Source organism: Micromesistius poutassou (genome assembly GCF_964030765.1).
Source record: "Micromesistius poutassou genome assembly, chromosome: 11".
Classification (NCBI taxonomy): Eukaryota; Metazoa; Chordata; class Actinopteri; order Gadiformes; family Gadidae; genus Micromesistius; species Micromesistius poutassou.
The window spans coordinates 5,200,344-5,214,960 of NC_140281.1; the positions used below are offsets into that span (position 1 = coordinate 5,200,344).

Below are 14,617 nucleotides of genomic sequence, written 5' to 3' on the forward strand. Positions count from 1 at the left end.
CTCCGAAGACAAGCGTGAGGTGACTTCTCAAATGCTTGTTTATAACAACACGTTGGAAACACTGCTTGTGTTGGGTAGTGGCACGTGTGTCTGTTTAACGAATCGATCGTTTGTAATACAATTCATATACTGTGTTTTATTAATTTGCATTCGATACATTTTTTAAAATTAGACAGGCATTTTTTAGGCACACAACCCGAGGTCCTCACTGGAAAGACCCCGAATGGAGGTCCCTGCTGTCCATCCAGCAGGGTTTACGAGTTCAAGTGCTAAATTAACTAATTTCTCTCTGTGTACATTTCCACCACCACACGATGGCAGATGACAATGATCTGGAGAAGTATGTACCTTCCTGAAACATAACTCTAGCAACGCAACTCTAGCAATAAAATTACGTTTTCCTAGTGTGTTCTCCTCGTTATCCTACAAGTCTAGCCACTGTGCCCTCTAAGCAGGATATTGTGTGTGTGTGTGTGTGTGTGTGTGTGTGTGTGTGTGTGTGTGTGTGTGTGTGTGTGTGTGTGTGTGTGTGTGTGTGTGTGTGTGTGTGTGTGTGTGTGTGTGTGTGTGTGTGTGTGTGTGTGTGTCAGACGTAGTAAGTAATACCTCTATATTATTCTTTAAAGGTCCCATGGCATGCTATTTTATGGATGCTTTAATATAGGTGTTAGTTACTTAATACAGTACTTGAAGACGTTCAAGAAATTCAGCCTTGGTGCAGAGTTACAGCCACTACGAGCCAGTCCCACAATGAGCGCGCCATAAACGCGCCGTTTTTAGAGGCGCCAAGAGCAGACACAAGAACGTTTCCACCTCCTCTTTTTATTATTAACTCCCTCCACAGGATGTTGACCGAGCTGAGTGTTGTTTTCTTCCCTTCAGGCGAGCGATAGACGAGCTCCTGCGAGAGACCAACAGGGCCCGGGCCAGGGTGGAGACCATGGGGCCTTCAGGATGGTAGAGGCTCTCTGTGGTTATAGTGGGACTAACGTGTATTCAGATGGAACTTGCATTTACATTAACATTTGTTAGGTTAACCCATTCCCTGTATACAACAGAGATAGCTAGGATATGATGCTACACAAATAAGTATTATAAGTGAGTATGACATACAATAAGTGTGAACATTAAGAGCTAGGACGTACAACATACAATAAGTAGGAGGGGTGGGAGGGGGTGGCTATGCAGAGTCTAGGTGATCTGGTGTATTAAATTACAGTCCTATATTGTGTATTCATTTTCCTTTGGCACATTATAAGAATGTCTGACTCCAGTTGAAGAGAACATCAAGTTAGATTTGTAAGATAAGATTATCTCACAAATAATTATAAGATAATCTATACTTTTTAAATCCCAGACATGGAATAAGGGATATCATTCTGTGTTCATTAATGTGTCGTGCTCTGACTGTTATCATCCAAACATCCCAACCAGCTGAGGTGACCTCTCTCCCCCCAGGATGAAGTGTCCGCTGCGCAGCACCAACAAGCGTTTCCTGGTCAACACGCTGCGCTCCAGTGGCCTGCAGCGCCGCTCTGTCGGGCCCACAGCGGGCCGGGCCGCCACCCGAGGGTGCCTGAGGAGTGACTCCCTCCCTGGGGGTGTGCACCACGACATTACCTCTCCCAGGGACTCCTCCCCCCGTGACCCAGCCCACAGCAGCCATCGAGACCACAAACGCCATTTGATCAGCAGGAGATGTGAGCAAGAAGATGGAAACAAAAGTGGATATTTCCACAAAGAAATGGACAGGACAGACGGAGGACCTGCTAAAGATAGAGACACTGAGGCACAGAGACTGCATTCTGGACACTCCTCCTCCTTCAGAAGCCACTACCCTCCCGGGGAATATTCCAGAGGCAGCCAATTCGGAAGGACTCGGTCACGCTCACCTGCCGCAGGCTCACAAAGTGGGAGGAGCCAGAAGTGACATGGCTCTGAATCCACAGAGGTCCAGAGTATCACCTCCTGCTGTGTTCTCAGGCAGGATATCTGCGCAGAAAGATGGGGGGAACCCTTGTTGAGGTTGTCCAATTTCAAAACACTGCTCTTGTAATTATCTGCTGAAACATAACAGGCATTTTCTTTGACCATGTGCCTTTTTGGTTGTGTCCTTTTTTTAACTTTCAGTTTTTCATAAATGTTTTATTTTAAGTTTGAGTGTTCAAAATAATTTAATCATTTTACAGTTTGGAGGAAAATATATTCATCTGAATATGTAATAGTGTTCCTTGTGTTTTAGCTGTTGAATAGAATACTGAGATATCTATTTTCTAACTTTCTAATTAAATTCTCTGACTTTAGATTCTGCAACTGGACTGCTGATTTAATGTTGAACTCAGAGCTTTAGTTTGTTCTATTTTGTCTGTCTGTCTGATTTTACTTTTCATTTATTTATGTCAAAATGTGTTTATTGAGTCCTATTTTACTGAATGTTTTACTGTTGAAATTACAATTCAGCTAAGATAAGGCAGTGTACTGTCTATACCTCCAAGCTGACTTCATATCATTCATTTATTATTAAAAAATGCAAATTGGATTAAGACCCCCATCCTGCAGTGGCAGTTGTAGACCATTTCATCATGGGGCCAACAATTATAAACACGGTGCATGGCAATGTTTATCCATCTTTTGCTACAGGTTAGATGGATGTATATTTCAGCACCACATTCAGTTTCCTGAAGCAAAAATATTTGAATTCACGTGACCCTTTGACACTGGAATTTTACTTTTTTGAGAGAGAGATGTTGGCCTATTTCTTACCGGATTGATTAATGGTGTTGGTTCTTTTCGACAGAGCAAGGTTTGATTTATATTATTATGTGATTAGCATTCTACTGGCATTGCTAAATCGCCAGGAGTGTTTACACAAGCCATGCTCTTGCCACTCGGTAACAATGTTTTATCAGACCTTTGACTTATTGACACACGTATCAGAAGAGGGCTGCGCCTAAAGAAACGGAATAGGTTGCCTCTTTGTATGCCGTTGGCCTACCACTCGACTGTCCCATTGCCTTTAACACTTAAATAAAACCTGCTCGTCGACCGGTATAATGAATGTACCAGTAATTAACTAGTGAAGATTACCATGATTGAAGCTAATCGATATCCATTATGCAAGATAAACTCAATATAAACGTATCAATATATAAACGTTTCTATTTTTATTTTTGAGCCCCTTTCCTTTTTCCTTTATTTTTTATTCTTATTTTTATTTTTTTGTGAAGCGCATTGGGTCCTAGAAATGTGCTACACAAGACTGATTTATTATTATTATTATTATTATTATTATTATTATTATTATTATTATTATTATTATTATTATTATTATTATTATCAAATAGGTAATAAAAACTGGATAGCCAATCTGTGCTGCACCTGTTTATGTCTCTGTCATTGTTTACTGAAAACAAGTTTCCGAATAATTATAAACAAGTTAATTATAAGTGTCGTTGTCTGCTCAGTTTATTTCTCAGTCGTGTCTCCACAGAACGGCTGGCGTGTGTCTGATATGACGGCTCTTCTGCAGTACGACAAGACATCTGTGCCCTGTACTACGAACCTCGATTAGTGGGTTAGCGAGGTATGTTGCGCTCAAAGCCTGGGACACGAAAGTCGATCTCTTTTAGATAAGCGCAGCTTCCTCGCCCCTCCTTTGACAATGACGTCACCATTTGTGGTGACGTCCCGTGGACCTCGGAGCCCGTATGTACAGGGGTCTCTCCGGAGACAGAGGGTCTTTTGGGACAGATCCGATCCTTTGGCATTGCCTGAGAATATTCTTTATGACAGATACAGGTTCTCATCAGAGGGTATTCGCTACTTTATCGTCCTCGTTTGACCTTATGTAGACAATGCTTACTGTTGCGCAGTGTATCTTCTTGAGAGAGTGGTAGAGTGGAGGTAGCGCGTCAATCTTGAATTTCTGCGTGCGGGGTTCGTCTCCCGTGATGCGCATTTGTGTGAAGTTTAGAAAGTCATATGGAAAACTAATATACTGAAGGTTATGGAATTATATTTTTGTACTTATTTCGAACTTGAATCCATGGTCTCACGACCGTGCTGGCACCACAAGTATGGGGGTAGAAGGCATAATGATGGACAGGCTAGATTTGAACCCCGGTAGCTGGCATTCAGGTCTTAAAATAATCCACTACGCCACCGCCGCTACCTCACAGTGGTCGAAAACATATGCAACAAGAACATACAGAACAAGGCAGGTTGGATGCTGCTCATGCATTTTAAAATCATCATCACTCTATTGGGATTAATGGCGAACAATTCATCATTTGGCATAGTTATTTTATAGACTATATGCAGAATCCTTTCACTTAGGCCTATACGAATTTACACGATCGAATTCACACTATTTTTTTGCCAGCACGCCTCTCTAGCCAGTATGTGCAATTGTGTTGCCCCTAGCTGTTATCAGATTTTTGAACTCCTCATAGGAGTTAATTGTGACAATCTCTTCCTCTTTAGTGAAATAGACTGCTCTTGCGCTATCGATTTTGTAAAGGTGAGTAAAATTACGCGATAAACGCCCCTTTCACGTGAACGCGCGTTGAACCTAAAGCGGAAAACCTGGCTCGACAAATCGAATCCTAAGTGAGTGTCGTAGTACCATTTAACTCTGATCGCGAGTTGCGTCTCTGTCGAACCAGGTTTTCCCAAGAAAGCTGTATGTTCAGCGAGGTTCGTAGTACAGGGCACAGGCGCATAGTGGCAGGACGCTCCATCTGCTGTTTGGACGTGTCTGCTCCATTTGGCGCGTCTCATTTATTGTCTTGGAACCCTAGCCTTTGGCGACATTACAATTACCTATATCTTTAAGAGCAATCACTTGGTATAGTGATTACGTAAAGGACTATTATGCTTTATACGTTTCTCAGTTGGCGTAATAAATGACGTGGCTGAAAAGTGGACCTGAGTGCGCTTTAAGCGCGTCATGCTTCATAAACCATGCTTTACATCTCCAGGGGACAGCTCCTCCGTGGGACTATCACTCCCCTCACACCATATAAACACCATTACGCACACAGTAGGCATACGGGCCGAATCGACTGGACTGAGTAGAACTTTATTGCATCGCTGAGTGCCCCATTAAAATATAATAGGTAAAGTCTAATTGCGTTTGAGGAACTAAGTGACAATGGACCTTTTATAGTCCTCAGACAGAGTAAAGTAAAAGAAAAAGGTAAAATCTGGTTGGGTGATGATGTGGAGGCTTAAAGGAAGTGTTGACTCGGTGAGCTCCCGAGTGGTGCAGACCTGCAGGGCCACCAACCCGCTGCCTGCTAATTGAGTTCTGCTCCCTCACTCCACCCTAATTTGCTGACCGAGACGAGAGGTGTGTAATGGGGCGCAACTAGTCGGCCAAATGGCCAGCAAACAAAGAGGGCCGAGAGTGGGGAAGATCCCGACTCTGTGTTTGCCATCACCACGGACGCATCGTGTCCATCGTGTCCGGCCAGGGCCGGGCAGACTTTACGCATTGCTAAATGATGCATCTAGAGGTAGAAAGGTTTTAAAAGCACCAAAGGATAGAAGGAAGGAAGGATGCGCATTAAAAGCAACATTTTCACACCAGTGTCCAAGACAACTATATCGACGTCACCTTATCTCAAAGGCCGACCGCTGTTTGCGCCTCCACGCATATCGATTCACCCAGCGTCTATCAGCAGTAGACGTCCGTCTATGTATGTATATATATATATATATATATATATATATATACACACACATATATATACGTGTATATATATACACATATGTATATACATATATACATATATATATATATATATATATATATATATATATATATATATATATATATATATACACCTGGCAACGCTGGCTCAATGCTGGACACTTTCTTGAAGACTTATTCCAGCTCACCGTCTCCTAAATATTATTTACCCCAAAAAGGGTCAAAAGTAATAATAAATGAGTAATCATAGTATTTTCCCTGTAAAGTCATACTCTGATGTTAAACCGTTATGTCTGAGTTATATGACAGGGGAGCAGTAAACCCGCGGAGTCCACAGCTCAGTGCTCACATCAGCGCCTCACCGTTGTGAGTCAACACGGAGACCAATGGCCAGGGCGCAGCCGGGTCACATGGTCAGAGGCTGACACACCTGTGCAGCCGCGAGGCCTTGAGTGGCGCCAGACGTCGGAGCTCGCAGGTGGGGAAGAAGGTCCACTCCGAGGGAAGGGGAAGTGTGCGTGTTAGTGTCTGAGTGTGCGTGTGCGTGTGCGTGCGTGCGTGCGCGTGCGTGCGTGCGTGCGTGTGCGTGTGTGTGTGTGTGTGTGTGTGTGTGTGTGTGTGTGTGTGTGTGTGTGTGTATGCGTGAGGGCTCAGGTGTCGGTCCCCGCCATGAATCGTGAAGAGCACTACTACAGCTCCCAGGTGTTCAAGGACTCGTGCGTGTACCAGAGATCCCCCACGGAGGACTTCTGCCACAGCCCGCCACCATGTCTGTACATGAGCCGCCAGGTGCACTCGGTGTACTCCGCCCCGGCCCTCGGGGGCCTGGAGGCCAGCATGCCCGACATCGGGCCCTACATGCCCCTGCGGGAAGACCCGTGTGGACACCAGCTTCACCACCCGCAGCAGGCGGTCCCGCCACCCGCCGGGGTCTACGGAGAGGCTGGAGACATGGCCCTTTGTGCCGATCGGAACCGACATCACCTGCCGTTCCCCTGGATGAAGACCACCAAGTCCCACACGCACACATGGAAGGGCCAGTGGACAGGTAACCGGGAACTTGCAATTACCTTTTTCAAAACAGTGCAGTATAAAACGCAACAGAAATTAAGAAATAGTCTACAGATAAAGGTTAGATGAATGAGTGGTTGTCCAGGCTATAGGACCCTTCATGAGGCTATAGGACCCCTCATTACATGGACCGCGGCTCCGTGGCACCTGAAACTGGTTTTTAAAATGCTAAATATTGGTTCCAAAGTTCATGCGAGGCTGACTTTCTAATCACTAGTGGGTTAAGACGTTGAAGTAGACTTTTTCTAAAGCCCACATGACAGCCTGAGCTGAACAATATTATCCTGGGTGTTTCAGTTTACCATGCCACTCAGTAGGGCCGAGAGGTCAGCATGGTTTCAGCCTTATCGCCTTATAATTAACAGTGTTAACAACTAAAGAAAGGCTCTCCCCACACCACGGACACCAATGGGTTCAGAAAGGTTCACGTCTTCTGTGAAGAACCGTTGATTAAAATGGGAATTCATGTTTAATGATCAATTATCCCGAGTGATAGCGAATCGGCCTATTCGGTCATCAGATAAAGGTTACATTTTATATTCCATATAGTGTGTAGCTTATTAATGTAATTCGGAAATACTGTAGCCTATATATTAGGGCTAGGGCTAAATATCTACAATTAAATAATTACAATAAAATAGATTTCTTATTAATGTGTTTATGAAACCTAAGGCTTTTGTCCTTTATTGTCCCCTAAAATAAATAAATATGCCCGATGCTGTAGATTACTGTAGATTAAGCCGTCACACAATAGGCATAGCCTATACATACTGCGCCGTGTCCGATACACTGATCCGACATTCCCTTTGATTTAAATTAAATTAAAAAAAATGGGAGGGAAGGGAGATATGTGGGAGATATGTACTCGCATTAATGAATAAAGGCCATAATAAAAAAGACTCTTAAAGCCGACCGCGCCGAAGCGCCGTGGTGTGCAGTTTCCGCGCGTCAAATGCCGCCCCTCGCACCAATAGGAAGCGTCGCGCTGCAGCACCGTCGTGGTTATGTTTTAAAAGCAGCAGATCAACAAACATAGTCGGTATAGGCTACCATTACGTTATACGAGTTGTTTTATGACTACATATATGGCCCTGATGCCCATGATCCTTTGTTTGTGCTTACAATGATCGTCACATTAATTCATAGTTTTATGTCCTGTCGGGCACTTTGTTTACGGTCTAGTCACTTTATTTACTGTCATTGCTCATTCATTTTGCATTGTGGAATTATTCAGCTACTGCATCAACAATCTCCATATGTACAGGAGGACCTTATATCAAGCCGGGATGTACAAAACAGCTTTAAAATAGCACTTTTTCACGCGCGGCGACGCTAGCGAATAGAACAGTGGCGTGGCGTGAAGCTTAGCGGGGCGGCGCGCCGACGCGCGTCAAGGCGCCGCCGGTGTGAGCTATTGCGTCGAAAATAATGGGGGCGTTCTTTTTGACGCTGCGCTTCGGCGGCGGTGTGTGTTGGGCTTGTGGCTCCAGACTTCTTCACCCTCTGATGCTGATGAAACACAGTGGCGGATTTAGGCACGGGCGAAGCGGGCAGCCCGGGGCGGCATTACAGGCGGGGCTGAAAAGGGGGGGGGGGGGGGGGCACGGAGTGGGTCTCGCCCGGGGCGTAATTCAATGTAGAACCGCTACTGATGAAACACATCCATTAATCCATCCAATTCATCCACCAGTTCTTCCATCCATTCATCCATCCATCTGGTGTGTGTGTGTGTGTGTGTGTGTGTGTGTGTGTGTGTGTGTGTGTGTGTGTCGCCTCGCGCAGGCTCCTACATGACGGCGGAGTCGGAGGAGAACAAGCGCACGAGGACGGCCTACACGCGCGCCCAGCTGCTTGAGCTCGAGAAGGAGTTCTTGTTCAACCGCTACATCTCGCGGCCGCGGCGCGTGGAGCTCGCGCTGACCCTCAGCCTCACCGAGCGCCACATCAAGATCTGGTTCCAGAACCGGCGCATGAAGTGGAAGAAGGAGGAGGACCGCCGCAGGACGCGCGGGAGCGGGCCGGACCAGGACTCCTCCGTCACCTCGGGGGGCCTGGGAGGGGAGGCCAGCCCGGCGCGCGGCAGGGCGGCGGTCCCCTCCACGGGCCTCGGGATCGCCTCCACCGGCAGCCCGCCCTTATCTCCCGTACTGGGCGGCTCCCTCGCGTGCTCCCGGGAGCCCGCTTAGGCACCGACCGAACCGACGACCCGAAACACGGCGCTTATTGCAGACTGACTGATAGACGAGACGCTCAGGGCCGGGTCTCATCTCATTAAGGATCCAGCGATTCGGTCGGACAGGCATGACCTCCCTAAGGCCGTGGAAGGACCACTTCCTTGTAGCCTATGATCTGTTGGGGTTTACATCAGAGCCTTCTCCTCTGTTGGAGACATGAGGCCCGTGGCGGTGGGTTTAGAGCGGACCTCCTGACGGGACTGAAGACCTGCCACACGTCATCTTAGGCTGCTCCAGACACTCACTGACTGGAATATATACCTAATGAAAATAGCATGTTGGGAATTTAAATATATATTGCCTGATTTTAAATAAATAATAATCAATATAACTATAATATAATTAATTATTCGAGATTGGAATAAAGGAACTCGACACGTGGTTTTATTGCACAGGCTTCTTTAATAAAGGTCCTTTATAACTTGTGCTTCTGGTCGCTGAGCACGAGGCCCTGCAGTCGTAGGCGGCAGATCTCCTTCACCTCCTCGACCCCGCGAGCCCTCTCCTGCGCGTGCGTGTTCCCCAGACGCTCTCGCAGCTGCTCGACGATGCTCGTCCGGTCGTTCATCCGCGCGCACACCACGAACGGGAAGCCGAAGCGCGCTTTGTACTCAGCGTTGAGGCGCGTCATGCGCGAGACCTCCGCGGCGCCCATGCGGTCCAGCCCGGCGGCACCCTGCTCCTCGCGAGACTCCGGGGTCAGGGTGCCGTTCTGCAGGTCCTTACCCGCGAGGTCAGGGTGGCACCTGAGGATGCCTTCTTTACCTGCAGAGAGGAACACGGTTTTGGTGTCTTTCGGTTCACATCCAGTTATATAGGGATCTTAGGATAAGAGAAGCACCTGGCCTGGGTTTAGTCTCACTGTGTGTGAGATGGATCATGTAACCAACTTGCAGAGAAGCACCAGGCCTGAGTCTCACCGTGTGTGTGTGTGTGTTTGTGTGTGTGTGATGTTTCCAGCTCGCAGAGAGCAGCAGGCTACCTGATTCAGGAAGCGCCTCGATGAACGCGTTGATGGCGGCCTCTAGGGCAGCCCCGCTCGGGAAGGGGCGCCCTGACCACACCGCTGCGGTTATGATGGGACATCGCTCCACTACGTTACCAAAAATATTCACGAAATCTTCGTAAGAAAGACTATTTATTGCTTCGATGTCCATGCTTTCGTTCACGGAGTTGCGTTTAAATTGTGGAAAGATCCACCCATTTCTTTGGCACCGCCCGCCTCAAGCTGCTTGCACACCGCTGCGCGGCAACTCGCCGCCTCCATTAATTTCAATGAGGGAAGGGCGGCAGAGGGGAGGCGGTTACAACCGCAGCGGTTGGACCAGGAAGCGATTGCCGCCCACGTGAACGCGCAGATTTTGCCCTACCGCTCAGCTTTCCCCGTGTTGAAACATTCGGCGGCAACCGCCCGGCGGCGGCAGCGATAGCAGCCGCTTTTAACAACGCCCGGCACTTTCATACCGCCGCGCGGAACCCTGCGGCTGCGAGGCGGTAATCAGGGCGGTTGCCGCGCGGCGGTGTGTAAGCAGCTTCAGGGACGTCCAGGTTGAAAAACAGATGCACTTTAGCATTTATCTTGACCTTCGGACAAGATAAAATGACGCACTGCAGATCAAAGGTCATCCATAGGGTGAGTGAACTTGTGGACACAGACCTGTATCACAGCTGGTCACCATTACGACATTATGCCATCATGGGACGTTTTTAAGTTATTTCATTCAAATTGAAGCACAAAGTACCATAAAAACAATAAACGAACATACAAATCAGAAATGGTAAGGCTTAACACAAAACACAACATCAACATCACAAAAGCGCGCTATCACATTATGACGCCCCTCCGCCGCCCCCTAGTGCACAGACGAGCTGTTTTTCTTAGAATGATGAGGAAATACTCATCATCAAAAGAAATAACCTTTATTTCAGTTAAAAATACACGGGTATACATTGAATACAAATGTTTTGCATAATGTGGCGCTATCAAATCACATTTCAGAGAAAAAGCAAAGTGCAGTATATGACAGACACCCAAGAGAACAGTTTGCTATCACATCACATCTAAAATAAACGTTGGGACTTACAGTAGCTGCAAAAAGCCTGGAAGTACCTGATAGGCCTATGTTAAAACACACACACACACAAACGATATATCAATATTATAACAATGGCAACCACAAATAATACATAACTATACTGTAATCATGGCAAAAACATTTTTAATGCACTCGCAACATTCAACTTTACCATTAAGCAATTTAAGTTCAGAAGACTGACTTCCTGGAAGAGAATTCTAACAAACTAAAGACACATAATGACATGATATGAACTCTTTGTGTTGGAGCCCTCTCATGGGTTCTACTCTGCGGTCTGACAGTAGTCGTTGTGTGAAGACGGCCCCGGAGCCGCCTTCTCCTTCATCAGTGGGGAGGAACTATCCAAGATGGCCGACGCATTCATGCAGTCACCGGAACCTTCCTCCACAGTATTATGATACAGCTGAGAAGAAGAAAACAAGAACTATGTACTTAAAAAAAGAAAACATTTTCTGATTCATATTCTGAAACATTCTGTAGGCCTGTTTCTCTGTAATGGACATGGGGTTTGAACCCATGACCATTGGGCTGGGAGTCACTGTAACCACAACACAATAGACCTCTGAAGAATAAGTCCCGCCTGCGAGGCTCCCGGTTGCCTCGGTCAAATGTCTATGGGAAATAACATGTTTTTTTTGAATGATTGTACATAACAAACTCTGTAGGTGGCGAAGAAGTAACAGCTGCGTCACGTTTTGAACTACAGGACTTATTCTTCAGAGGTCTATAGTGCTGAGTGCTGTGATTACAAGCCTACCTTCTCCTCCATGTTGGTGAGCTGGGCCTCCATGAAGGCCACCAGCTTGGAGAACGCAGGGCGGTCACTGGGCTCCAGGCTCCAGCACTTACACATCACCCTGTACCTAGAGGACCACAGTGTGTTCACAGGGTTTACACAAGAACATCTCAACACACAGACCACTGACCACACACAGACCACTGACCACACACAGACCACTGATGAGGCCCTGCTCAACAGGCCATCTACTGTCACTACAGTACAGAGGCATTTAGTGTGATTTAGGAGAAGGCAGGCTTACACAGAGACTAGTACAGACATAGACCCACTTACAGAGACATAGACCCACTTACACAGAGCCACAGTACAGACATAGACCCACTTACACAGAGACATAGTACGGACACAGACCCACTTACACAGAGACATAGTACGGACATAGACCCACTTACACAGAGACATAGTACGGACACAGACCCACTTACACAGAGACATAGTACGGACATAGACCCACTTACACAGAGACATAGTACGGAAATAGACCCACTTACACAGAGACATAGTACGGACATAGACCCACTTACACAGAGACATAGTACGGACATAGACCCACTTACACAGAGACATAGTACGGACATAGACCCACTTACACAGAGACATAGTACGGACATAGACCCACTTACACAGAGACATAGTACGGAAATAGACCCACTTACACAGAGACATAGTACGGACATAGACCCACTTACACAGAGACATAGTACGGAAATAGACCCACTTACACAGAGACATAGTACGGAAATAGACCCACTTACACAGAGACCCCGGCGTAGTACGGACACTCCATCTGGAAGCCTCTCTCGATCATGGAGTAGAACTTGTTGTCCACCTTCACCCCAGGATACGGGGTGACCCCTGACCCCAAACACAGCCCCAAGAGAGCTGGGTTAATGCCTCTTTAGTTCATGTATCATATAACCACCTTTATAGTGCAGCAGCTTACCCAGCGAAAAGATCTCCCACAGGAGGATACCGTAGGCCCAGACGTCACTCTTCATGGTGTACATGCCCTGGAAAATGCTCTCTGGAGCCATCCACTTCACTGGCAGACGCACCTGCGGGGTACATGCATCCTCTCACACTACGACCCACACAGCAGCCAGAGCTAGACTGTACACACTGTAGACACACAGACATCAGACTCGTTCCTAAACGTGGTCAGACGTCATCATGGAGCTGCGGCGGGACGTACGTTTCCTCGCACCACGTAGTTGGAGTCATGGTCGATGTCCCGGGCCAGGCCGAAGTCCCCGATCTTCACCAGCCGGTCTTTGGTCACCAGGACGTTGCGGGCCGCCAGGTCGCGATGGATGCACTGCAGATGGGGTGAAGGATACATGATACATGATACATGATCCCGATACAATGATACTTGATCCTGATACATGATACTGATACATTATATAGATACAAGATCCTGATACAATGATACATGATCCTGATACATGATCCATGATGCATGATCCAGATACATGATCCAGATACATGATCCATGATGCATGATCCAGATACATGATACATGATCCTGATACAATGATACATGATATATGATCCATGATGCATGATCCATGATCCTGATACATGACCCATGATCCTGATACATGACCCATGATCCTGATACATGATCCATGCATCATGTACACGATCATGATGCAAGATTCTGATACATGATACATGATCCTGATTACATGATCCTGATACATGATAAGGGTACAATTTATACATGATACAAAATCCTGATACATGGTCCTGAAACAATGATACATGGTCCTGAAATGATACATGATGCTGATACAACGATACATTATCCTGATACAACGATATATGATCCTGATACAATGATACATGATCCTGATACAATAGGCCTTTTTACACTGCCAAGCTGGTTCGGTCGCGGCTTGGCACGCCTTTGTCACAGAGCCGGCTTTCTTGGTTCACTGGAGAAGGCGGGGCTACACACAGAGAGTAGACCTCTTTAGAATAATTTACATACTACAAATGTTTTTATTTCTTTATGATTCAAGAGACTTGCATGCAAGAATGAGTATACAGCTGAGTGTAGGCTACAAACGCGATGAACGTGCAAAAACGCCAAGATATTCTTTATTTTGCTGACCACTTGTTTTTTATCCTGACAAAAGCCTCGTAAGGACAGTTCTCATAGATCTCACCATCTTTTCCCGTCTTTGTTTAATGCGACTGCATCACCTTCTCTCACATGATCAGCAGCTCACGGATTTCACCGTCTCTCCAGTTAGAACTACTCATGTTGATATCACTGCATTGTCTCTGTTGTAGAGTCAACGCAGCAACACATCTACCCAGGGGCGTATAGCCATCATTTCAGAAGTGAGGGGGACAGATTGTTCAGGAGCAGTGGCGGCTGGTGGTTTTTAAAGTGAGGGAGGAAGGACTGCGCGCCTGCTTGCACTGTTAGTGGCGTATAGTGGCATAAGTATGTGAGACTCAAGTTGTTTCAGGGTGTTTTGGTGAACTACAAAATAGCAGGGAGGGATAATTATGTGAATAAAATGTATACAAATCCACCAGTGGCAGCATTGTACTTTGAAAGCTGGTGGGCAGCATGTCTTGGACTACAAGGCAGAAGAAAATAATGCAAAGCCAATTAGTCAAATAATGCCTGGGCCTATCATTGGGCATATTTTTGCCCTCAATGACTGAAGCTATTGGTTGTAATTTGTTT

The 14,617-nt window shown here is 46.5% G+C and overlaps 4 protein-coding genes across 4 annotated transcripts in view; 2 read left to right on the forward strand and 2 right to left on the reverse strand.

The window, feature by feature from the left end:
* Window positions 1-2: 2 nt before the first annotated feature.
* Window positions 3-3,225, forward strand: LOC311355764 (uncharacterized protein). Its single transcript, XM_084475583.1, has 3 exons — window positions 3-340; window positions 883-957; window positions 1,459-3,225. The coding sequence occupies exons 1-3, from the start codon at window positions 315-317 to the stop codon at window positions 1,928-1,930; spliced, it is 573 nt and encodes a 190-aa protein (XP_084331709.1). The 5' UTR covers window positions 3-314; the 3' UTR covers window positions 1,931-3,225.
* Window positions 3,226-6,382: 3,157 nt separating this feature from the next.
* pdx1 (pancreatic and duodenal homeobox 1) lies at window positions 6,383-8,970 on the forward strand (the record flags this gene model as incomplete). Its single annotated transcript, XM_084474949.1, has 2 exons — window positions 6,383-6,761; window positions 8,567-8,970. The coding sequence occupies 2 exons, from the start codon at window positions 6,383-6,385 to the stop codon at window positions 8,968-8,970; spliced, it is 783 nt and encodes a 260-aa protein (XP_084331075.1).
* A 430-nt stretch (window positions 8,971-9,400) lies between these two features.
* On the reverse strand, window positions 9,401-10,360 carry urad (ureidoimidazoline (2-oxo-4-hydroxy-4-carboxy-5-) decarboxylase). The gene is made up of 2 exons (XM_084475128.1): window positions 10,001-10,360; window positions 9,401-9,783 (listed from the first exon to the last, which is right to left on the reverse strand). The coding sequence occupies exons 1-2, from the start codon at window positions 10,173-10,175 to the stop codon at window positions 9,434-9,436; spliced, it is 525 nt and encodes a 174-aa protein (XP_084331254.1). The 5' UTR covers window positions 10,176-10,360; the 3' UTR covers window positions 9,401-9,433.
* A 562-nt stretch (window positions 10,361-10,922) lies between these two features.
* LOC311355395 (receptor-type tyrosine-protein kinase FLT3-like) overlaps window positions 10,923-14,617 on the reverse strand; it is a 46,157-nt gene continuing 42,462 nt past the window's right edge. Inside the window, exons 20-24 of the mRNA XM_084475166.1 lie at window positions 13,106-13,228; window positions 12,857-12,968; window positions 12,669-12,768; window positions 11,872-11,977; window positions 10,923-11,517 (exon numbers count right to left, since the gene is read on the reverse strand). Of these exons, the coding sequence (XP_084331292.1) occupies window positions 11,377-11,517; window positions 11,872-11,977; window positions 12,669-12,768; window positions 12,857-12,968; window positions 13,106-13,228 (582 nt within the window). The 3' untranslated portion in view covers window positions 10,923-11,376. The remainder of the gene's footprint in view (window positions 11,518-11,871; window positions 11,978-12,668; window positions 12,769-12,856; window positions 12,969-13,105; window positions 13,229-14,617) is intronic.